Below are 25,858 nucleotides of genomic sequence, written 5' to 3'. Positions count from 1 at the left end.
TGACTATATAGAGAAGTGTCTATTTGTACGTCTCTAAATGTTTTGATGAATTGAACATGGTGGACCCTCTTGTAAACAAGTGTAGTAATGCTTAATTGGGTCGTCCACTCACAGTATTGAGTTTGTGCTTGAAATGTACTGTAATTCTGCAAACTGTTAATCAATATTTCAATCAATCAATCAATCAATCAATCAATCAACCAGGCTTTCCACCACCTCGGAGGGAAAAAACAGCTTAAAAAATCCACCCTATTTGCACGTGGACGGTGGACCCCCCCTTTCCATTCTAGACTAATACATGGTCACATGGAATGGATTCAGTTTACTAGAGGGTAGGTACTAGGTGTACTCTTATTTTGAATACAACGTCCACCGGAAGTTTTATATTTTCTAGCTTTATACATTTGCAACAAAAAAAACACTGCGGGGGGGCTAAAGCTTACTACTAAGGGCTGAAGACGGTACGTGCGGGGTGATCATACGTTCATGGTGCCGTGCGTACGCGTGCGTGGCGTGTTGTGTGCTTGTCGCTTGTGCATGTAGCTTGTTGGCACTGCAGAGTGCATACTGCCTTGTCTTGAACCTCTGTGCTCTGCTGGGAGGATCGAACCCACGGGGTGCCTCGGACTTGCTTGGAGACGTTGTACTGCAGACAGTGCAGCTCGATACTTCCGTCATCTAAAGGCAAAACAATCAACAGCTGTCACGTTAAGGTGAGTGGAACTGGATGTTATTTTATTTGTTCATTGATTGCATATTGGATAACATACCGGTAAGTGACATGCCTTACATTGTGCAGTTGGAATTTACTCATCATGCATTTGTATTGCGGGCGGCGGTAGTCTTTATGTTCTGAAATATGAACGTGTTGTTTGAACTTTGAACATGCATCATGCACATTTCCATTTCACAATTATAATAACACATTGTTTAGATATACGTTTGTTCATGGTTCATTTATGCTGAAGACTGCAGAGTCTTTTAAGACGTGTTTTGTTATAAACGGTTTAACACCCATGAACGATAAAAATCAGATTCCTGGCTGCATGCATGGGCATTCAATTTCAACCATTCATTCTTCTGGGCCTGTGAGGCTGTGTATATTATAATTTAATCACTCGACATTTTTTACCGTGCGTTCACTAATCGATTTGCCTATAGTAGGGCTATTAATAATATGACCACCAAATAATTTCAGAGATTTGAACACAAATATTTGTATTCTTGGGTGATATATGCTTCCTCTAAGACCCGCCCCCTATAGCGCCGCCCATGCTTCTGGCATAGAAGTGCCAACCACACCCCCATGAACTTGAAACTGATGTTTACTTACTTACAGTATGGCTCTCCTCGTCTCCTGGCAATCCCCTCCCTTGGCTTATTGCACCTTAGCTGCAGCCAGGCCAGCCACATCTGTCACGTTCATATCTAGAAGCATGGTTCTCAACGACCCCTTTTCCAATGGGAACCGTTTCTTGGTTTTTGGTTCTCAGTCCATGAGCCAGAACATTAACATTAACATTAACATTAATTATGAATTGAGTGGGCAAAACCATACCTATATTAGATTGCTATCACCATGAAACTTCCCCAGTTGATTACTTACACGAAGACAATGATTATTACATCATGAAAATATGAAAAAGCTACTACTGTTGAGGGGTTATCATATATTTACTGATATTGATCCTATAATCAATTTAATATAGGAATAGTTTTGCACGCTCAATTCATTAACATTCCAATTTGGGGGCTCATGGACTAAGAACCAAAAAGAACTGAATCGGTTCCCATTGGGAACCAACTGGTGGAAAAGGGGTCAATGTGAGGTCCAGGGACCCCCAGGGGTCCTTGATGGGGTTCCAGGGGATGCCCAGCTATGTGAATGATACTTAGGAATAGGAACCAAGTGGACCTTTGAAGGTCTGTACTAGACTAGACTAAGGTTAAGAGCCACTTATTTTTTTATACTGTTGGGTAAATCCTAGCTCTCATGATGGATATGATTGATTGATTGATTGATTTGATCGACGTCTTTATTGACAGAAATAAATACATGAACATAATATTTGTATATAATCTATCAAAAATATTAAAACGCAAATAAGCAAGAGCTTATTTCCATTGTTGAGTGCAATGTGTGTAATCTTAGTGCCACATGTTGGAAGGTGTCACTCCATACTGCCCTGGTTTCATTGTTATGATCACTGTTTTTTTTTCTTGGAGCCCCTCTTGGATTTCTTACTTCTGACAAAGCTGCCTTAGAGTGAGACCCATGACCATGCCATGTACACACATGTTTTTCCGACATGTTCACCACTTAAGCCGCATAGAGGTTATGCGCATGTCATCATCCTCATACCTGGAAGTTACGTAGGAACGCCTACTGAGTGGCAAAAAACTACTTTCCGGCCATGACAGCCCATACATCCAAACAGAAAAGTCTTATGTGATTGCATTAAACAACGTTAAACTCACATTGTCACTCACTTTGCTGCTCGATTTACCACTGACTTTATGCATGCGCATACCCTCAACAGTCAATCCCCCACCTCATGTGTTAATTAATATACTTCACATGTTAGAAATACACTCCGGCTTCGTTTGCCTAGACATCCTGATTGGTACAGAATGTGTCATGGATTCAGTCTGGTTCAGTCAGTAATTTATGACTTTGCAAGAGGAGTCGGAGACACTTATATAAAGGGCCGGCGGTGGTGAGTCTGTTGACGGTTGTGCTTTAATGACATTAGGAGAAGTACACAGATCGCCGGTAAGGTAGCACGGTCAACAAACACAGGGATCAGACGTATACCCTAGTGTCACTAGGACAAGCTGTACTACAGTAGTTGACGAGCTGTACTAAAACGATAGCTGTTTTGTCTAAGCGAAGACATATGGGCTGTATTTTGCGTGTCTTAAGTACCAGGTCTTATTCCCTAACTTGAGTAAACTAAAGACCTGGAGGCGTGATCAATGCTCTTTGGCCACTCAGAATAGCCAAATGGCATTGATCACGCCTCCAGGTCTTTAGTTTACTCAAGTTAGGGAATAAGACCTGGTACTTAAGACACGCAAAATACAGCCCAATTGACTCTTAAGTTATTTCATGCAAAATATCGTATCGTTTATATACGGTAAAAGTGAAGGTCGAAAAGTATAATTCTGACACACAATTCTTCCTCTTCCTGCAGTGACACCAGAACCCCCCGCCAACATGGATCATGAGATGATGTTCGACATGGAGGAGCTCAGCACCAAGCGGGCCCGCTCTGCTCCTCGCAGAACCGCCGTGGTGGCTACGCCGCGGAGCGTTTCTGTCAGCGAGGACGACGACGAAGACTACGTCATCTGTCCCATCCTCGGCGACCCCTCCAAAGGGATCTGTGACTATCTGAAGTCACTGGTTCTCTCCAAATCCCTGTCCAGCTCCCTCCCAAAGAGCAGCTTTACTTTCCAGGTGAGCCACGGCTGCAACGTCGATATTGTCATTTATACATTAACAGGTAGTTCCGACGAAGGATCACAAAGCAATCTGTTTGGTTGAATTAGCCATCTACCTGTGCTTCAAACCAGCATGATGGAACACCCAGCCCTGGGCCTAATCACATTAAATAAATTACTCCGCACTGCAGTCCGCACCTGATTATATGGAACAGCTTAGCCTACAAGCAAACCCGAAAACAACAAATAGCCAGTAGCCTGCCCCGTTCAGAAATTGATTATACTGTTAATTTTGATTTATTTGGTGGACTTACTTGCGATGAATGGTTGGAAGAAGAGGATGAGAAGGAGAAGAACAGCGAGAGATATGTTGCAGTTGCATTGTCAAAAAAAGACCTCAATAACTTAGAAATCTCTAGGAATGAAGTCCGTACAGCAGTAAAGTCAACTACTTGGGTAACGAAAATACTAAATAGCCGATCTACAAGTTCACAACGTGTCGCCACCACGACGCGTTGTAAGCATGTAGATCAGTTATTTTGGCTACGCGACACGGTTTTACAACGAGGCATATCTTGAATTCCTCCCACAGCATCGGCTTTGACAGCTCCGCTGTGTTGATGAGACGGAGCCTCAGAGCACAGCTACTTTCTATCAACGGGGACTATTTAATGTGTCTTCTATTTACAGGGAAACGGAGGCTGAAACATATTTTTTTATTTAGATAGTGAATTGCCCCACAATATGAATTCATTTTTATGTGTTTAGTGCTTCACCGTGATTATTGGCACTTCGGTGATGCTTGCGGAACTCGACTACGGCATCACTGTCGTGCCAATAATCACGGTAATATTGCTTAATTATTTGACCAGTGTGGCATTTAAAAAAGGAATGGCTACACTACTTTTGTAGGGACCATGAACAATGTAAAAAATATGAAATGTTTCCTGTGTGAAGCATTCAATGTCGACTTTTATACTGGAGCACAAATGTGATGTTGACAAACAGTCAGTTTCTTTACCTCTACGTAGAATGATACTGAAACAGTGATGGGGCCTCGGTCAAACGTATCTGAACAAGCCCGGGTATGTTACAAACGACATTCTATCTACCGACCGCCTTCAGCAATAACCACCTCCACCGCCCTCTGTCCTTCTACCATTGTTTTCCCTTTTAACACTTTATTCCTTTAAGCATATTTTTCCCCCTTTTCGCACCTTCTTTTACCTTTAATTTAACCTCATTCCGACCTTATGATCTCCAGCTCATGAGGAGATGAAGCCTGGAAAAGAACTGCTGCCGAATGTGTCTAACCGGAAGTGCAGGGCTACAGGTTGTCCAGCCTACCAAGACTATTCCTGTACTTCCTATACTTCTGGCTAGCTGTAGTTCTTTTCCAGGCTAACATTAATTCCCTCCTTTTTTTTCAACCTCTCTGGTAATTTCTTTTCCCTTTACTTCCTTAGCTTTTGTTTGCAACGCACTGTTTTTGTTTCTCCTGTAACTGTCCTGCACTAATTAAACGGCTGTAAAAATGAGTTAATTGTCATTATACTGTATAGTAGGCCTACTGTACCATATCGTTTTTGGCAGTTTAATAATCAAAGTTTAAAATACCCACGTGAAGCCTGTTGTGGAAACATTAGCTGGGACATTCCTGTTATCTGTTCAATAACATATATACACCACACTTTCCTTGATTGATTTTACCAAGGAAAGTTTAATCTTTTTATGTTGGACATTGAGGGAAATTAAGATTCTCAGATCTTTTTTAACAAAAATGCCGCTTATCAATTAACCGGTTAATCAATCGATAAGGTTATCAAAATGTAGCAATTATCAATTAATGAATAAATCGATAATTCCCATCCCTAAGTTTGGATCACAAGATGTGATGATGAAGAGATGGTGTTTCTTCATGGGATAGGGATGGAAGGATCACGTACTGTACTGTACTGTACTGTACTGTACTGTACTGTACTGTACTGTACTGTACGCTGTCGTGTGAAATCTGAGCAAACGGAGATGATGTCCTAGTTGTCTCCCCAAAACACACACACATCGTCCTCCGTGTATCTCACATGTAAATAGTTCCCTCTAAAAATAACTTGTACTAGAATTTCAAGTAGGAGAGGCAACCAATCACATCAGAGAGAGTAGTGGCGCTGCATAAAGGGCAGGGTTAGGGTAAGGTTACTAGTGCTACTGTGGGTCACACTTGGATCAGGATTAGTTCCTAGAAATATCTGGGTCTGCGTAACGTCCATGCACTAGATGGAATCAAATTCAGCTACCGCCTGTTATTGTTATTATGAAATGAAGGCCCTTGTTTGACTCCCAAATATTGCGTATACTGTACCACAATTAATTCCAAGCCATATTTAAAATGTAGGGCAAGTTTGTATTGTTTTCAATTTCAACCCTTTTGGTTAACTAATTAAATAGTTAATTAAATATTGGGACAAAATCGAGCCCTAATGTCATTGTGTGCTATATTTTGTTATTGATAGAAATTGGTCTTAAATCTGACTTGCAGAAACCCTGAGTGAGTGTAGCTGATGTGTAACTTAAGAGCCCGCCATAAACGTAGTAAGCGTAGACTTTTGTCTGGCAGCCCCTGTCAGAACCGTAGCCTACGTTTTCTAGGATTTATATACTTTAGTCCATGTTTTGATCCGATCGAATCGTTAGCTCCCGCTCGTTAGCATAACAGTGTAAGTGGGACAGTGGCCGCGGCCATTTTGAAGATGCGTGCGCATCCACGTGCATTCTATGTGCTGCTTTCAATGGCCTGTATCTCCAAATCGGCACAATGAATGTCGTTTCTGGTGAAAACAAGGTTTCTCAACGGCCGACAGCAGGCGCTGTGATACTTGCGGCCGGGTTTTTTCTGCACAGAGAGAGAGGACAACAACCGGTCAAGACACACAGCATTATGTCATCGTAACACCTGGTTATGGATATTTAGCTCTTCAAAATTTTGAAGCGGAAACCCTTGGCAATGCCGATAAATAGATTAACTAATCCTGGTGGCCATTGTGGGTGTAGCTTCCTCCCTAGCTTGATACTCATGTATTATTTCACAATCTCTTCATATTTTTTTCTTTGAATCTTCTTAATCATGTTTGCTATTTTCTCTTTCTGTTATCAAACTTTTCACTTTTTTTCTGCATGCGCCTCAGAGATGAGATTTGTTCAAAAGTTCATTCAAATCATGATTATAGTAGGCTACTGCTCCCGATCTGAGGTCCGTTGACTGATATGTTTCTCTGTGGTCACTCACAGGCACGATGGAAAACAGCCATTGAGAAGGCCAAGACGATGCCTGACCCCTGGACAGAGTTTCATCTGGAAGAGAATAAAACGGAGGCCTGCACTCGCTACAGGTATTATAACTAATTCATAATCTAACATGTCATGGATCTGCGAAACGATAACGATAACCAGATCCGGACGGACTAGGTAATATATTTTTCTTACCATGGCCCACTAGTGATGCACCGAATATTCGTCCACAGAAAATATTCGGACGAAAATTGCTAAAAATGCATTTTCGGCCTATTCGGCTTCGGCTGTATCTAGGCCGAAAAAATATCACGAATAGTCGAAACACAGAGTTACCTACGTAACCTCATGTTTTGTTGTGATGACGTGATCAAAATGGCAATTATAAAAAAACAGTGAATTAAACACATAAAACAAATAGCGGGTTTAGCGTATTACGCAGGGGAGAAACATGGATTAAATAGCGTGGAAAGTGGGTTATGCAGCAAAACTGTTAAGTTAACAAGAACAAAGAAGATTAGCAACATAACATCCACTTTTCACTCGGCTCAACACCCAAAAGATACATTTTCATGTGTCCCCACTTCCCGGTACCAAAACTTACAAAAACACATTATGTCCTATTTTTAAAATGGAGACAATAGCCGCGTTGTGGCCCACTGTTTTGAAACCAGTGGTTATGGTCAAACTACTGCACAGTAGTATCAGGAATGAAACGGGATGAGAATTCCTCTTGCCTGCCTGTGCACAGCCAGCGCTTTTCCCTGTTTGTGTAGTGAATCACCGGGCGGGCGTCCATGTGGCTCTTACATAACAGCCACTGGACGAGACCGCAGAGCAGATGTGGTTTGGAATGTGCTGCCTGTTGTTCTCCTCCTCATGTAACTGTACTGTATCTATACCGTTTTCACCCGCTGGCATTGTGCCATCCCCTCCACCGCGCTCCCTGTTGTATGAAGAGATTCAGAGTGACACCGGTACACAGTGTTCCGGTACACAGTACACACAGTGTTCTGGAGAGACTAGGAGTGTGTGTGTGGTGTGTGGTGTGTGTGTTTTGGAAGCCCTATTCCAAAAATCTCAAGAATAGCTGACCTGTGTTGTGTAATGATATATGGGCCAAACCAATCGGTCTGGCCCTACCTTTTTGTTTTGACTGGGAAAAATGGCACCTGCCTATGCAATGACAATAATCATTAACTCAGAGGCAAGTCAGACATTGACACACTGATGGTGTGTGATTTTCAACCAATGGTCCGAGGACCACCAGTGGTCCCTGAGGGGGTTCCAGGTGGTCCCACTCCCCAGCTAAATGATGTAGAGTTGGTAACCAGATGGACCCTTATTAGATCTTTATATTCAGTGATTTAACTCAAATACAGTATCACTTTTCTTTTGTTTTGTTGTGATAATCTACTATAGAGTGTGCTGACCATATAAGTGTGATGTCCCCAGTTGACCCCTGGGGTCAAAAAAGGTCTGGTCAAGTCTGAATACCTGCTAGGCCTAGCCTGACACTCAGCCTGAATTTTCATTTTGTTAACGCCAGAACATGTTTTTGGTGATGGGCGTGGCTAGCGATTCAGGGTTGGAGCCAGTCTGTGCCAGGCCCATTTTTCTAAATTCTCCCATGTAGGGGAGAATGTAGGCCAATTGGAAAAAGGTCAGTATTGTAATAGAGTTGAAATCGCTGTGTTGCTGTTTGTTGCACAGACAGCAGGGTCATGGGGTCTTCACTGTGACGTAAAACATGATCCACTTATAGAGTCAACCAGCCTTCAGAGTTACGTGACAGATGTGTTTTGATTATATAATTAGAGTGTGTGGAGCTAAACTTGCAAACCGTTGGACAGATTAGTGCTTATTAATGTCCTGTGTACACTATACACTGCCAGTAGGCCACAGAAGTAACTCTGCTATTGTTTTTTTTTTCATATAATGTTTTATACTTTTTTAAAATAATATTAAAGCTGAAATTGTTATAATGCAGGGCTTTTAATCTGAGTCACGTACCATATATGTATTTTACACGACAAAAGTCATAAATGACACATGAAGTCAGAGATCTACCTTGGAGCCACGTTCCCATGTGGGACCCTAGAAACTGACCGAGCCTAGTGTAGACAGAGAGGGGCTGAAGACGAACACAGACAGTGTGTGTGCATGTCGGCAGGGGGCGGCTATAGTATCTGAATGGGTAGAGAGGCCGTAAGGGAAAAGTGTTCCCGAGCAAGACACATAACCCCTACACTGCTCCCCGGGTGCTGTATTAAAGGCACTTCCTCACTGCTAGTAGTCGTTAGGACGGGATAATTGACAACAAAATACCTAGAGGTTGTAGATTGGTTCTTTTAAAACTGGAACCCCTTTGATGACCCCCCCGTGGATCCCCAGCCCACCCACTTTGAGAACCACTGGGTTTATACTTTGGCTATTGAAAAATAGCAGATATACAAGCTCGTAGCATGTCACTTCGTGCAGCGATCCGAGCTTGCAGATCTGCATTTGTGCAAATGTTTCAACGGGGGGCACCTTTAACCTCTTCATATTATTTCTTAACTCTCCTCTTTTCCATTTATATATTTACCATTTCCCCCATCTTTTTTTTCAAAAAGATCGGCCAAATACAATTTTGGGGGTCCTTGACATGAAAAAAGTTTGAGAACCACTGATATAGCAACATATGTATTGTTTTTGACAAAACTGTTAGAAGACATTTTAGAATCGGCCTCATGCTGCATTCAAATGGGATCAGGCAAGCGGTAGACTGCAAACCGGAGGTCATGTTAGTGGATGGGAGCAGGACGGTAAACGGAACAGGACGGCATGGCAGCCTGGCAGCGACGGTAACGGCAGACGGCATCAATGTTAAAATATTTAATCTTTCTACCGTTCCGTGCCGTCCAGCAGGAGGTGCTGTTTGCCGTCTACTGCTTGCCTGAACCCATGTGAATGCAGCATTAGGTCTTAGTGGTTAAAAGAACAAACAGCATATATCCAGTTCATGTTTCCTTCCTTTCAATGAATTGAGGACCCCAATGGAAACAAGCCATAGCTTTCTTGGATAAATCCTTTTAGCAGACCTTGTATTGTACTGTACTTCGCTGTGCGTCCATGCAAACGGTTATAATGTATACAATCAATCAATTCCTGTTGTCCTTCTCAGGTACAATGCCATCACTGGGGAGTGGTCTGAAGATGAGGTTCACATCAAGATGTCTTCCAAGGTAGGGCTGCACGATAAGGACAACATTTCAATTCTAGGTATTTATGCCAAATATTGTGATATCGATACGATATTACTGTTAAAATGTCATATTCTATTCTATATTACAAGTGTTGCAACATTGAAAACTAAACATTATTTTTTTTAAAAGCACTGGACCAGGGCACACAGAGCAACAAGAGCATGACATATATAATGATATAGATGCACTTTACACCTTTGTACTTCCCTTGTGTATGTACTGTATGCTTTCAAATGCTTTGTTTCCTAATGTAAGGTACTGTACTTTGTATTCACTCACACGTTCCCCCAGCGTGAGTGAATCTACGTTATGAGTCTTTATCCGAGGATAAAAAAACCTCAATGGACTAAATTGGTCTGTGTGGTTGGTTTCCCACAGCCCTTTGGGAAAGGAGCCATGAGGGAGTGTTTCAGAACGTAAGTCCCTTCTCTTTTTTTACTTAAAAATATTGAAATTAATGATATCCAAAGGCCAGAGGCTATTGCCCTGATGTTCCGGCTATAATCTCAATGCAATGTCAACGACGTGGAGCGATATCTCCTTTTTTAACCCAATGTTTCTCTCACACTGACTGTAAGGAACAGAAAGTGGGCCATGGTACGTATTAGACGTTTGCCCGGGACGCAAGAAACCAATTAAAAATAACAGACCTACAACTAAGCGCACAACATGTTGCTTCGCTCCGCGTTGCGAACTTGTAGATCAGCTATTTTCATCATTTAAATGTTTTTAATTCATGGAATTCTTAGATTTGTTTCATATTTGTTGTTTAAAAACAGATATTTAAACTAAGTAAAATCATTTTAAATATATATAATGTACTTTGCTTAAGTGCATTTTGAATCCCGGACTTTTTCCAGTATTGATACTTTACTTTTACTTAAGTACAACAATCTGAAGTAAAACAATCTGAGTACTTTTCCCCCCACTGTATACATTCCACACAGCATGCTCTGCTCAGGCATGCACCCTGACCCTGACCCACAGAGAGTATAGGCCAGCCTCTCTGACGGCTCAGTCTCACATGAAGCCAAAGATGGTAATGATTGAATGATGAACCCAGCAAACTAAACCTTCTGAACACTGCAGGCAGTATATTAAAACCCGACCTCAATATATCGATCTGGACAATTATTTTGGCCATTATTTGACCTTTTTTGACGCAGCCGAGCCGATGTGTCCATATTGTTTTACCACTTTCAACCTGGGCATGTCATTATAGGAGATAATGTTGAACAGTTTAAACGATATTTATCTGCCATTTTCTAACATTATTGAAAAAGGGGTGAAAAGTGGTTTGGCCGATATTGTGTATTGTCATTCTAGGCGAACATTTTCCAAAGTTGGTTAGGAGTATGTATGTGTGCATACTGTACAGTGAGTGTACACTACAGTACACTGTTGCTACTCTCTCTTCCACACCCTCTGCATATATTTGCATTTTGTCATTGAAACAATAAAACTTTAGTATGCTGCTGTATAGGTTGGCAAAGATGGGAGAGGAAATACCCTCCAAATGTTGCACTGGCTGGTTGCCCCAAAGTCTATCCCATATCTGGGAAAGTCTAACCCCCATCTAAGAACTAAGGAAGTCAAACTAATAAGAACAAACTAACTCCTGAGGTGACTTAATAACAGCTGTCCAGACTGCTGCATGTGTGTTTTTGGAGTACTGTTTGTCCTTGATGGTGGCAGCTGGCTGGGTGAACAGGCGGTTTTGGGGTTGGGTGAGGTCTTTGATGACCCTCAGGGATTTCCTGAGGCAGTGCTGCGTGTCCAGCTCCTCCGAACTGGGCAGATCAGCTTCAGTTCAAAGCCAGTGATCTGTTCATTCTCCGTGCCTTGCCGTCTCCGTTGCATACCAAGTTGCTTTTAAAGAGGCTTTGAAGCCAAATTTCTTCAGGCAACCTGAGTCCATATAATATCGCTGCTGACTGGAAGAGGATACCCAACTCCAAAAATATTTTAACACTTTCCTATTCACGAGTTACACGAGTTAATTGATGTCAAACAGCTTCCCTCCAGTTCACGAGTTACATGAGTTATGATCGGCAGTTTGGGTTATTTTTTAACACGACAACAAAAGATCACACACCATTATAAGAATCCAATTAGTGGAGGAGCATAGGGAGAGATAAGGGTGATTTCGCACTAATTCGCCTAAAAGCACCTAATTTTGCACAGATGCAGCCCAGGGCACGCTCGAAGGATTTAGCTATAGAGCGCCCGAGCCGGTGACCGTGGCGAAATCCAAAATGTGGTGCTTTTAGACGAATTGGCGTGAAATATCCCTATGCTCCCCCACTAAATGGAGTTGGGAGGTTTTTGCCGAAGCACTTTTTAATTCTTTCCATTGGTACTTTCTTTGTAATACTTTCCATTCATTTATTATTATTTCTAACCAACACACAAGTAAACATATCTAACATTGTCCCACAATTCTTTCAAAAAGTTATGTTTGTTTTTATTCTCATGTATTTACCGTATTTAACGTTCTCAAATCTGTCAAGTTTTTCAAATTGATTTGGAAAGTTTGGACTTAAAATGTCATCTGTAATAGGTGGGCTAGGGCTCCAAAATCAGGGCCCAAAAAGATTCTACAATAAATCATTTACAGTCAATTTAACACAAATATAAACAAATTGTACAGACATCCGTCTAGTCTATCCCCAGTTGAACCAGTCCAGCAGGATGGAAAGCACTACAGAACATTCCTTTCTGACAAAATGCAGAACACAAAGATAGCCTGTCACCTAAATGACCCTAGTCCAACCCCAGGCCACACACACACACACACAACAAGGAATGTGAGTCTAAAAAGGTGGGTTTTGAGTGTGCTTTTGAACGTGGTGAGGGCTGGGGCAGCTCTGATGTGAGTTGGGAGTGAGTTTCACAGTATTCATTTCTGCCCATCTGAAAGGACTCTCTAGGATTTGTCGTTCTCTCATCACAGGACGCTCACCATCCTGACTTCTTGTCTTTTTGTTTTTGCGTCTCTCCAGGAAGAAGCTGTCCAATTTCTCCCACAGCAGAGACTGGAAGTCAGCTTGTAACTATGTTACCAAGAGCTACATGGAGCCAGTGGACAGAAATGTGTACTTTGAAGACGTCAGACTCCAGAACGAAGCAAAGTTGTGGGGGGAGGAATACAACCGCCACAGGCCTCCTAAACAGGTATAATACAATCACGCCACAGACAGACAGTAGGCCCCATAAAAGGCCCATAGCAATATTCCAGTGCTTTTCTGGATCAGAGCCCACTGAAAATATATGCCCACGTTTTTCTAACCCATTGTTTTTCGCCCAATTTATTCACCTCGATTTTCTAATGTAATCCTGGCCACTACACTCCCTCTGCCAACCTAAGGAGAGCTGACCTCATGCTTCCTTCAATGCATGAGGAGTCCAAGCCACTTCTTTTCACCTGATGGGGTAGTTTCCCGGCTTGGACGTAGTGCCTGGATGGAACACGTTATTCCAACCAGTTCCTTTCCCCTCCAGGCGCCCCAGCATTTTGTTTTTGTATTTTTGTTTTTAATTCATGAAAAGTTTAGCTTTTTTGGGAATATTTTTTTGAAAACCCACAATGGGTCCCGACCCAATGTTTGGGAACCAGAGCATTTGTACACAAATCATAAAAAATAAAAAAAAAGATAGTTGAAACACTTAAATGCTCGTTTTCAGTTGGACATCATGCAGGTGTGCGTGGTGGAGATGAAGGACCGCCCTGAGAAGCCTATGTTCCATCTGGAGCACTACATCGAGGGAAAGTACATCAAGTACAACTCCAACTCCGGCTTTGTGAGAGACGAAAACATCCGCCTCACCCCACAGGTAGGCAGTGTTATTTTATTAATAGCATTTAGGGCTGCAACAATTAGTCGAACTAATCGATTGCTTTTTTTTTTTTGTCTTGCTCGGACACTTTGACACTAACCCACTTCCTGAGCCACTGCTTCCCTGTTTGTGTCCGTCAGTACGGCTGCTGACAAGCTGTCTCTGCCCCCCCCCCTCTCTGTCCCAGGCGTTCAGTCACTTCACGTTTGAGCGCTCAGGTCATCAGCTCATCGTGGTAGACATCCAGGGTGTAGGAGACCTGTACACCGACCCACAGATCCACACCGAACAAGGAACTGACTTTGGAGACGGAAATCTGGGTACAATTCTATTGATCTCTCTCTCTCTCTCTCTCTCTCTCTCTTTCTCTCTTGTCTTTCAGTAACATTTATTTAAATATGGACAGACAGAAATGGGGTGAATCAGTGTTTGTGAATATAGGCCGTTCGCTGGTGCTCATAGTCCACATGAGAAATCCCACATAAACAATCTCTCCTGTTCATTCATTCATTTTTTTAAAGTGGGTTTGTGCCGGAGAAGCTTCGCATGGATTAAAGTTCTCAGTCGCCACGATTGATATAAATGAAGTCATCGAGATTAAAGAGCATTAGAATGGGTCAAACTAGCAACAAAATACAGAATTCAGAAGCATAGTCCATGAAACCCTAATGGTCTGGGATATTTCTGTATCTTTCAGGTGTGCGAGGCATGGCGCTGTTCTTCCAGTCCCACATGTGCAATAAGATCTGTAAGGTCATGGGCCTAACGCCCTTTGACCTCTCGCCTGCAGAGGCCGACCAGCAGGACAGCATTAACCAACTGCTGGTCAGCAACAGTTATACGTACTGCTATTTTCGCTATTTGAAATATAAATGAAAAGCTAAATGTACCATTTTTAATTCCCCCCCAAAACAATGCAGAAGTCAGCCAAGACAGTGCTTCGGGGATGTGAGGAGGTGGTTGGCTCTCCTCGTACGCGAACCATTTCAGGCAGTCGTCTGCCTCACTTGTCCCCGTTGTCAGAGGCGTCTTCTGTGGACGACGGCGAAGGGGACTCCTTCCCCTGCTCCCCTCACATCTCCATACCTGGATCCATACCTGTACCCGGCTCCTACAGCAGGTCCCCTTATGGTAAGTCATACCTGGATCCATACGTGTACCCGGCTCCTACAGCAGGTCCCCTTATGGTAAGTCATACCTGGATCCATACCTGTACCCGCTTCTCAAAGTGCGACCCGATGCGGCCCTATTTTAGGGGGTCCACCAGCAAAATGAGTTACTAATTGATCCCTATTTTGTAGAAACATTTCAAAACTGTTATAATGTTGTCACTATGGTTGAATAACAAAGTATAAAATAATGCTTATGTGGTTAGCTGAGTTCATATGTATATTTTTGTAATATATATAATCAAAAAAGTAATCGTAACTTGCAGCCCTATAATTATTCTACTGTTGTGCGGTGCCTGATTAGTATTGTCTGTCTGTCTCCTCTACCAGGTTTGTTTTGCAGTAGCATAGGAGAACATGAGAGACACCGCAGTGACAGCACCAATGAACACAGCCTTGTGAGTCAGCACACCCTGTTACACTGAATCCTCCCAACCACATCAAAGCCCAAGGCCGATTCTACAAAAATGCCTTCTAAATCGGCAGTTCTCACACTTTCAAGATTTGTCATGAATATTCCAAAATGGCAGATGTACATCTGCTATGTACAAGAATATTGATATTTGTCTCCACCAGGCCGAAGGCATGGGGGAGGAGAGTATATTTTGCACTCTGTCCGTCCGTCCGTCCGTCCATGTGTCCGTCCATCTGTGTAAAGCTAATCTCCGGCACCGTTGACCCGGTCGATGACAAACTGTGCACAGATATGTACACTCCCTGGATGCCAATGACGAACGTCTGCCATCTGCACCGATCTGTGTGAAACTTTGCATGCACATTCCCTAGAGGCCAAGGAAAAACCTGCAACTTGCTACACAGTATCTCTATAGTCATGTGATGAAGATGGATCTGTCCGGTATTTCATATTCCATCCTAATTGGCTCACATTGGCTTACAAAGTTTGCAGGATTGTCCCGTTTTGAACAAAATGCCTTAAATCATGAACACAGAGTGCAATTTACATGACATTTTGCACGCACATTCCTACTAGGCAGAGGAATAAATCCTGCCCTTTTCATATTGGCCTGTTATAGTGAATCAAAAGCATAAGAAGAAATAGCACCCTTTTCACAATGGCCTATTATAGAACATAGGGACAAGAGGCCACAATAACCTACCTGACCTGGTGAAGACAAAAAAGTTTTTCACATTTCCTTTTCTTCCCTTTAGGAGTCAGAGAGTGGTGGAGACAGTGGCTACCCCAGCGAGAGGAGAAGTGAAGGGGATGAAAGTGACCATGTTGATGGGGTAAATAAATAATGGCATTCAGCCCTTCCTCCCATATGTCTCAACTTAAAACTATAGTCTGACTAGTTTTGGGGATTAGATAGTAAATGGACTCCATTTACTGTATGTAGTGCCTTTCTCCATGTTTTTACTGTATATAGTGCCTATCTCCATGTCTTTCTCTTGGCTTGTAACCTTAACACTTCCACTTTGAACCTGGCTGGGAAAGGTCAAGCCCTACAGTGACAGTAAACATTTTATTTTAAGATTAAACATTCACTGCCAAATGCCCCCTCTTCTCCATTTGCCACCATTGCCTTCCATGTGATTTTACTCACCTTTAGAATATTCATCTTCATTAAGATCGCACACCAGATCATTGGTAATGAGAGAGCTGTTTGTTGTGCTTTCGTGAAAAAGATCTGTTTGAAAAAACGTCCATGTGTTCAGTAGTTTCCATTGAGGAAGAGAAATATGAGGAAGTGAAAAAGGGTTTCTCAGCTACAGAACCAGCCCCAGTGAGACTTGCACAGTTGACCATGTGCTAGCCAATGGTGCCATCTAGTGGACAAACAAAAAACTCAAAAAGATGTCAAAAGTGAGCACCATTTGGGGAAAAAATACGTTTTTGGCAGGGAGCATATGAATTGGACTAGCAAAAGAATACGTGTTCAGGTGAATCTTCCGTAAAACCCTCATAGATGTCACAAAAGCACAGGTTAAAGACAGTCTGCGACTTTCTTCAACTGGTTGGCAGTTTGTACATACTTATAGGTTTAGTACGACGACAACAAAACAAAACGTGCAGATTTGAACTGAAATCATACGACTGAATTTTGAATTGATCTGTTTTTAATAGTCTGGTTTTGGAGGATGATGCATGTTGTAGACTAGGTGTCTGATAATGTATGTATGTTGTATATCGTCACGTAGGGCCGTGCTCGCTGCACCAGACACTATTCTGAGTCGGACGAGGACAGTGTCAGACTGGTAAACCATCAGGACTGCAGTGTGCCTTCATCACCCTAAATAATCATCACCGTTAATCAAGCCACCCTTTCTCTGTCTTTTCTTCCAAGGTTATTACAGTTATGAGTCCACCCAAAGTATTATAACTGGAATGAAATAAATTGACAAAGACGAAAATAACCCTGCCCAGGGCCTGTTTAGACGTTGATTAGCCATTTTTTTAGTCTACACTACAAACAAGCCATTTTAGTTAACTATAATAACCTTGGTTTCTTTGTCTGTCAATCACTGGTTTCTCCCCATAGCTAGATTCTCCTCTTTTAGTCCAGTGGTTCTCAAAGGTGGGTCCAGGGACGCCCTGGGATCCTTGAAGGGGTTCCAGAGGATCCACAGTGAAATTATGTATAATTCGGAACCAAATGGACCCTTATGGGTCTGCAACTCTGAAAGTGTACAGATGTTATATGTGCACTCTCAGAGTGGCTGGGAGTATGGCTTAGCAATGCATAGCAAACTGGGCACCATCAAATGACATGGTTTGAGAACCACTGTTTCCTTTCCTTTCTCTGTTCCCTCACATAGAGGAAGATGGTTGCTCGCAGCAGATCTAATGCAATCGTCACTTTACAGAGTTACTCTCCTTGTGACACTACGGACAGGGTGAATATGTTCTCAGAGACCCATAACCACCAACCAGGGCCTCTGGCTGTGCTGTGTGTCATAAATAATGCGCTAATCTATACAGTGATGTGATCTATAGATCTGCACTGTTATGTGCTGTAGTGCCTGGCAGTTTTAAGTTGGTGTTATTTTTGAGTGAGCAGATGAAAACGACCCTGCTGTCTGTTCTGGGCATGTCATGTCAGGCCAAAATGTGTCTAATTGGGCTTAATGGTAAGTGTTAAATAGCTCTATTTTTCAATAGCAATCATTACCATGGTGTTTGTTCAGTGATAGCGGTCTCCCTGTCTGTCCAGCATGTTTGTTCAGTGACAGGGGTCTCTGTCTGTCCAGCATGTTTGTTCAGTGACAGGGGTCTCTCTGTCTGTCCAGCGTGTTTGTTCAGTGACAGCGGTCTCTCTGTCTGTCCAGCGTGTTTGTTCAGTGACAGGGGTCTCCCTGTCTGTCCAGCAATTTTGTAAATAGAAAATACAATTTTCAGGTCAGGACATCCCATCAGGAGAGAGAACTGGATTAACAAGTGATGAAACAATAAGCAGACTGAATTGGAACATTCTTAAAATCGGAGCTGATAAATCTCTCATGATTGGATGAAATTGTTATCCCGACCTGAAAAGATATTTTCAGTTTTCTTTTTTTTTTGTTATCAAATGTTTTTTTTATTAAAGACAAAAAATCACAATAAGATACGTTAACATCATGAATGACTAAAGAAAACAATAAACAAAAAACACAAAAACAAACAATCCCACCCACCCCTCCCCCCGAGACCAAAGATGCCAAAAAATGTCAGTACTCTTACTACTGTGCAAATGGGAACAAAAAATAAATAAATGAATGAAAATAATAATAACAATAATAATAATGACTAAATCATGCCCGTAACCAAATCTGCAATACCAGACCAAATCTCGATGTTTTCCTCTTTTGCACCATGCAATCTTGCTGTAGACATTTCTAGATAAATGATATCTAGAAAGGTCAAAGCCCATTGGCGAAATGACAATGTATGAGGCGGTTTCCAGCGCGAAGCAACCATCTTCTTTGCGGCTGTTACGCCAGCAAAGAAGACACGAATACGGGTATTATTTAATAGCAACTGGGATACATCATTTAATAAGAATAGAGATGGGGAGGGTGTGATGTTAATTTGTAGTATAATCGAAAGTTTAGCAGCAACCAGATTCCAAAATGTAAGGACATCCGGACACTCCCACACCATATGAAAGAATGTACCTATGGTGTTCGGAGTGCAGAAAGTGCAGTTATGGTTATTTAAAATCCGCATAGCACACAATCTGCGGGGAGTTAAGTATGTCCGATGAACAAAATTTAGATGAATTTGCTGATGATCAGGATTCCTAGAAGATAGGGCAACATTAGACCACACTGTATCCCAGCTCATATTTTCAGTTTTCTAAAGAACTGGAGGAGAGACGGAGAGACCACAGGCTTTTACTAAACAACTCTATAGCAGTGATGACAGAATATGACTTTAACCTTTTAGCAAGCATTTATTTAAACAAATATATCACACTTACACCGACTTTAAGTGGTTACATTCTCATCTGCATAGAAACTTAAGTCTACCCAGCAACCTGAAACCATCTACCTCACCCACTCCTCATCACTCTACCTCTACTCACTGTTTTGGCTGTTTTGATCAACAACAACAAAAACGGCCTGATTATCATGTTGACAATAATCAGCTATGATGACTGCTTGCTCACCAAGATCCTGTTCCTGCTTTTAAACATGATTTTGTGGCATATGCCAACGGGCATGTACTCCTCCAGTACTCGGCTAAAGGCTGACACATTTGACAACCCTAACCTTAACCCAGTGGTTCTCAAACATTCTAATTTCACAGAGCCCGATAACTCTTGAGTGTACAAATGGAATGGAATTTGTACACTCTCAGAATTACAGACCTGCATGGGTCTATTTGGAACCCCCTTCAAGGAAGGAACTTTGAGGGTCCCTTGACCCCGGCCCTACTTGAGAACCACTACCCTAACCATTTCAATTTCAATTAACCACTTGAACCCTAGCATCTCAATTCTGGGGGGACCAAATGGTTCTGCCAAAATAGTTCTGATCTAGAAGCTCACTGCACGTCACAGAACTGTGTCCTTGTAGATTGGCTATTTTTGGCAAATGCATTTGGTGTAGAGGGCAAATAGAACAGACCAAGTACAGAGCCAATATTACAGTCTAGTTCAAGAGGTTAAAACACTGGATGGAGTACCCACACAACAGCAAATTATTACAAATATGACGTTTTCAACTGAAAAGAAAAACAAACTGTTGCATATAGACTCTGCTGTCGTATTAATCAGCTTCGTGTGAAGTGTGTGTGAGACTGTTTTGTTGTTTATTCTAATCTTTTATCCGTGAGTGGTGAGTCTGACTTTCCCTGTCCCGTGGTTGTTCCCTCTGCTCTAAATGTGTTCGGGTGCAGCTGACCGAGGAGAAGTGGAATTTCTATCATTCTTCCCGGTCTCATGTCCACCGTTCGTCCTGTGTGGACGTGGAGGTGACCAGACTGTGCAATCTGCTGCAGCAGAAGCTGGGCCAGTCGGTCCTGGGGAAGGTGAGCGAGGGCCTGCTGACATCGCAAAACTATCCATGAGTTCATTTGCAATTATTATATCGATTTATTCATATACTAGAGAATTTGTGATTGGATAAAACTGGTATCCTGGCCTGAAAATGTATTTTCTGTTTTCTAAGGAGATATGGGAGACATCTATCTTTATAGCAATGATTACTATTGTAAAGTAAGTTAGTAAGTTTAAAAAAAAAAGGAGAAAAAAAGATAAATCACTTACTCCACGTACATAAGTACCTATTCTCAAGATGTAACGATAAAGAACAACCTCAAACCTGTTTCCCAGGTCCACCTGGCGTTGGTGCGTTACCACGAGGCGGGCCGCTTCTGTGAGAAGGACGAGCAGTGGGACCAGGAGTCGGCCATGTACCATCTGGAGAGAGCTGCTATGTGTGGGGAGCTGGATGCCATCGTAGCCCTGGGCAGGTGTTACATGCAGCTGCCCCATCACATACTGCCAGAGATGGAGTTGGAGGTAAGCTCTACCGTTTTGTCCCATCCACGTTGCAGAGTCTCACTCCCAAATGTCCATCTTAATCTGAAGACTCACCACTCCACCTCACTATTCCACAATCTCCGAATGCTATATATATATATAGTCTGGAACTACAAATCCCGAAAGCCAAGACAGGAAGCTATCATCAGTTCGTCATTTCCGTTCACGATAATGTATTTTAAAATATCTTTTCACGTTTTATTTTAGAATTTCCATTTCTGTAGCAAGCTATACTGCCCTACAAAGCCAAAGTGCAGTAACTACATTTTTGAACACCGACTTATTTGTGTATCCCAGCGGTAAAATAAGCCTTCGTGATTTTAAAGGGCAAATATTAATTACCTCAAGAACAGATATACAATTAGTGCCGACATTTGACTGAGCAGTTGAAACACAAACCCATTTATCAGTTGTTGTTTTTGTTTTGTTTTTTTCGTAGTTACTGCATATATTAGAACAAATTTGCGCAACTGTAAATTGTGGGAGGCAACAGAGCGTCATAGGCACAATTAACGTAGGTTACGTTTTTTGCCGGGGATTGTGTTAAGTTACAATTTACACCTATTTCCTGTTAATAACCTGGGTAAAATGTGCAGCATTGGGAGGCAAATGGGAGACACTTTATTGTGAAAGGGCGACAGGATGCAGGAGTGGTGTTGTTCCTGCGTAATTGTCGAGACTCGAGAGTTGTGCCTGTATGCAGATTTAAACTGTTAAAACGATTTCTATCAATACAAGTTAAAATATGTCACAGCCCACAGACACTTTCAAACGAGAGGGAGATGCACAAGCAAGACGTTAATCATAAAGGTTTACGACCATGGACACATAGGGCTCCAATTTCGTCTCCGACTTTACCCGCAACACGGCCCGCAATTCAGCCGCTGCCCGAAAATTACGAATATAGGAGCTTTCTCTGTCCCTTAATGGTATTTTCGTCCAGCGTCACCTGCTATCTTTTTTGCCGACACCGGTATTTGCGCCTAGAGGTGTGGTCATGGGTGTGCTGGCACGCTTTCCCCTAAATTGCTATTTTGGTCAAACACATTTGGGAAAACAAGTGAGACTTCAAGGCAGTAACGGGCTGAGACTATGAAGCAATATAGGGAAACGCATAAGGGATCTCTTAAAGGCAATGGGACGTGGACTGGTGATTGGTCTAATTGTGTAACGCCCAAACGACACCTATGCATAATATAACGGGTAACTAACCAAAAAAACAACTTTAGTGGGTGAACACCCCCACCAAGCTGCTGCTTCTCCAAAACATACAATATCTCCTCTCCCACTGATGTTTTCAGTTCTCTTCAGCCGTACAGACTCCATTTGATGAGACATTTCCACCAAGCTTTCTGTTCTGTAGAATGAGTAAAGGCACAAACATCAACAATTCCCGAGAGGCAACAACATCAATTTCTGTGAATTTCCGACGGTGATGTGTTTTCGTGCGTTCATGGACAGCCTGCCAGTTATAGCCTAATTCAGTTGTACCGGTAATTTCAAAACGAAGTAAAATAATATTTTAACCAAGCTGCAGAGGAAGGAGAAGTCGTTGGGGCAGCACTTTTTGTATTGGCACCTAAATAAATGCTAGCACCTACATAATGCTTGCAGGCCAGCTGTAAAAAAATTACTATTAATATTAATTATTAAAATCATATTACGTTATGAATTGGGTATCCCGAACCCTAAGGCGGTCACTATCTATACAGTTCATGTTAATGCACATGCATGTTGTCTCTATGTATATACACTTGATGTTAATGCACATGCCTGTTGTCTCTATGTATATACAGTTCATGTTAATGCACATGCCTGTTGTCTCTATGTATATACACTTGATGTTAATGCACACGCCTGTTGTCTCTATGTATATACACTTCATGTTAATGCACACGCCTGTCGTTTATGTGTGTACAGGACAACGCGGGACGGAGGATGAAGGGCTTCAAGTACTTGCTGCAGGCTGCCGAGGCTGGGGACCGACAAAGTATGATCCTGATGGCCAGAGCCTTTGACACCGGACACGGTCTCCCTGTCGACAAGTCAGTGACAAACAAACATGCTACATAGTTACTAATCAGTATTCCACTTTTCAACCTTCTTTTGAGTGCATACGGCAGTGTTTCTCAAAGTCCAAGGGTGCCTCAGAACACTTTGATAATATTTGGAATGTATCGGTAACACTTCAGTTTAACCACTTGGTCCCTCTACACTTCCGAGTTGCACTGTGCTTGGTGAGTTATTTTCTACACCATCGGCATCTACACCAAATCTCACTCCAAAAATAGCAGATCTACAAGCTTGTAGATCGTCTGTTTTTGGAGAACGTTCAAGTGGTTATTTTCAGTCTATGCTATAACTGAAACAGACAATCTCTCACGTTTTCCTCGTGGCATACTGTATCTGAGGGGGATTTTTTTTTATATTTGCATACGGTAATATGGCAGAAGATTCAAGAAATTCAAGGGCTGCCGTGGATGAAAAAGGTATTTACATGCCGCGTTTGAGAACCACTGGCATACAGAATAGTATGTTTCGTTTTAGCCACACTGAATGTCAGTAAAGTGCCCCATCCTGTGACAAAGCAGGAGTGCTACACATTTCATCACTGTGCACATACAGTAGTTTATTTGACTGGTCATCGGTATCCAACAAACACCTGCACTCTACCACTTTTTTAAGTGGCTTTTAAGGTCTTCCTGCTTCGTCCTCAGGGAGCGAGACTGGGAGGAGGCGGTGCACTGGTACGAGACGGGTTTAAACACCACAGAGGACGACGAGGTGGGAGAGTATGACAGCATGCAGGGAGAGCCTCGCCACCTGCTGCTGGCCAGGCTGGCAGAGATGTTCCAGGAGGGAGGCCACGGCATCACTGCAGACCCACAGAAAGCAGGTGTGGAAATACAGATAGGCCTACTGTAGATTGTATTGATCAAGTAGACTAGTACAGCATTCAAATTTCAATCAAATCCAAACGTGAATCAAAATGTGGGGTGTTCTGGGCTCATTTCTGACTTCATGCTTCATTGCGGTTACAATATTATAACGCTTCTAAAGAGAAATCAAAATAATAGTGTTATTTTTGGGAAGTTACAGGACGCTCCCTGCAATTGCCTGGCACCACAGCAGGGGGCACTGGAGGACTTAGTGACGCACTAAAAGTGTCATGGGGACCATCTCAGCTTTAATCCCTTTATACAGTGCTTTGTCACACGAGAAATACAAGCTCACAAAGCATTGCATTGAGATGTGTAGTGAGCTTGTGTGACAGCTATTTTTTAGCTTTAACGTTTTGTTTAGTTTAGTTTTATCTGAAAATATCTAAGGTTTTCATAAGTTTGAACATTTCACCCTAGAATGATGTCATGTGTTCCTCCTCCCTCCAGGTGATCTGTTCACAGAGGCAGCCGACGCGGCCATGGAGGCCATGAAAGGCCGTCTGGCCAACCAGTACTACATGAAAGCTGAAGAGGCCTGGGCACTAGTAGAGGAGGAGGAGTAACTACAAACTGGATACATATCTTTTTATTACAATATATAAATACACGTAGAAGGAAGGCACTGAAGCATCTCAGACACTTTGAGATAACGTTTTGATGTATCCGTCACAACTTCGTCAGGTCCTGACATGACCTGACGAAGATGTGACGGATACATCGAAACGTTGTCATTTTGTTGCTTTCACCCTGTTAAATAAAAAAGGCTCAAACTGTCTGAGATGCTCCAGTGCCTTCCTTCTACCTGCTACCAGTCCTGCTTCTGAGATGCTACCAGTCCTGCTTCTGAGATGCACGGCCTACCACATGCTTGAGGCGCGGTGGAACCCCCTTGAATATAAATACATGTCTTTGTTGAGAGATGTGTGTGTGGGGGGGGATTTGTCTAGTTTCAGAGATGACTTTTTGTAGCTAATTATTGCAAGGAATGTACAGCCAGACAGACCGTCGCGTCAACCAGGCCAATATGTCAAAAAGGGCTTTGTTTGAATGATTCAGGATTCCACCCTGAATGTTACGTTTACATTATTTTTGATGACATTATTTTAGTTAGTTTTTTATTTTAGTTAGCTTTTATTTTGTTCTGCTGCTGCGTCTGTCTGTCTGCGTGTGTGCGTGTGTGTTATCTCTACTATGCAGAAAAAGGCCGATGCACACCTCAAAAGGCTGGTGACAGGTGCGTAGGGCAATAGCGCATATGATGAAAAGGGTATCTTTGAAAGACAAAGAAGAGGTCCCGCACACTGTCAGACACTTGCCAATATCATTGATGAAGGTCTAAACGACCGAAACGTCGACCAAATAAAGAGCAACATTTTTTGGCAAGTGTCTGACAGTGTGTGGGGCATCTTCTTTGTCTTTCAGAGATACCCTTTTCATCTCTACTATGCAACCATTCAGAATCAGGCTTTAGATTACTTGGTGTTGGGCCTATAAACTTAGTCATAATTATGATGAGTAGCAAAGACAGCACGAAATTGCAGATCTACTTCACATCACATGGCAGCAACATTTCTAATATATTTTGTATATTTCGAACAAAATAAACGGCACGGTTTGATTGATTGAAACCTTTCTCAAAAAGAACATTGAGGTTTACAAAGAAAAGGCAAAATAAAAACCCAAAAGTAAAAAGAACATTCTGAGGTAGGAAGATTTGCAATCAAGATATGCCTATTAAATTGTCCAGTGGCTAAAAACTAATAATTTCTGCCTCTGTTTCTTTGTCTATACAGTATGCCTGTGTAATCCTGGGTTAAATTGTATGTTGCATACATGCTGCTTTGGTGCTAAAAAAATAACAATATCTAAGGAATCGAAAACACAATGGTTCATTGTTTTGTTTGTATGTTACTACATTTAGAAAGTGTAAATAAACTTTTTATTCCATC

The 25,858-nt window shown here is 42.2% G+C and overlaps 1 protein-coding gene across 3 annotated transcripts; it reads left to right on the top strand.

Annotated features, from left to right (window-relative positions):
- The first annotated feature begins 438 nt into the window (after positions 1–438).
- On the top strand, positions 439–25,858 carry eef2k (eukaryotic elongation factor 2 kinase). 3 transcript variants are annotated; one of them, XM_080789239.1, is made up of 19 exons: positions 439–713; positions 3,195–3,460; positions 4,476–4,529; positions 6,730–6,830; positions 9,896–9,956; positions 10,356–10,393; positions 12,980–13,151; positions 13,662–13,811; positions 14,002–14,134; positions 14,512–14,639; positions 14,735–14,945; positions 15,314–15,381; positions 16,154–16,231; positions 17,144–17,200; positions 20,322–20,453; positions 20,758–20,946; positions 22,888–23,012; positions 23,685–23,863; positions 24,357–25,858. In XM_080789239.1, exons 2-19 carry the CDS (start codon positions 3,218–3,220, stop codon positions 24,470–24,472), a joined length of 2,235 nt encoding a protein of 744 aa, XP_080645365.1. In that variant the 5' UTR covers positions 439–713; positions 3,195–3,217; the 3' UTR covers positions 24,473–25,858. The 3 variants fall into 3 exon arrangements, with proteins under 3 accessions (XP_080645365.1, XP_080645366.1, XP_080645364.1); XM_080789238.1 differs by lacking the exon at positions 17,144–17,200 and adding an exon at positions 17,762–17,839 and having other exon boundaries at positions 440–713; XM_080789240.1 differs by lacking the exon at positions 17,144–17,200.

This window comes from Protomyctophum bolini (genome assembly GCF_963924005.1).
Source record: "Protomyctophum bolini genome assembly, chromosome: 18".
In the NCBI taxonomy this organism is placed as follows: domain Eukaryota; kingdom Metazoa; phylum Chordata; class Actinopteri; order Myctophiformes; family Myctophidae; genus Protomyctophum; species Protomyctophum bolini.
Note: the sequence above shows the minus strand (reverse complement) of the source record. Positions and strands in the feature narration are given on the sequence as shown.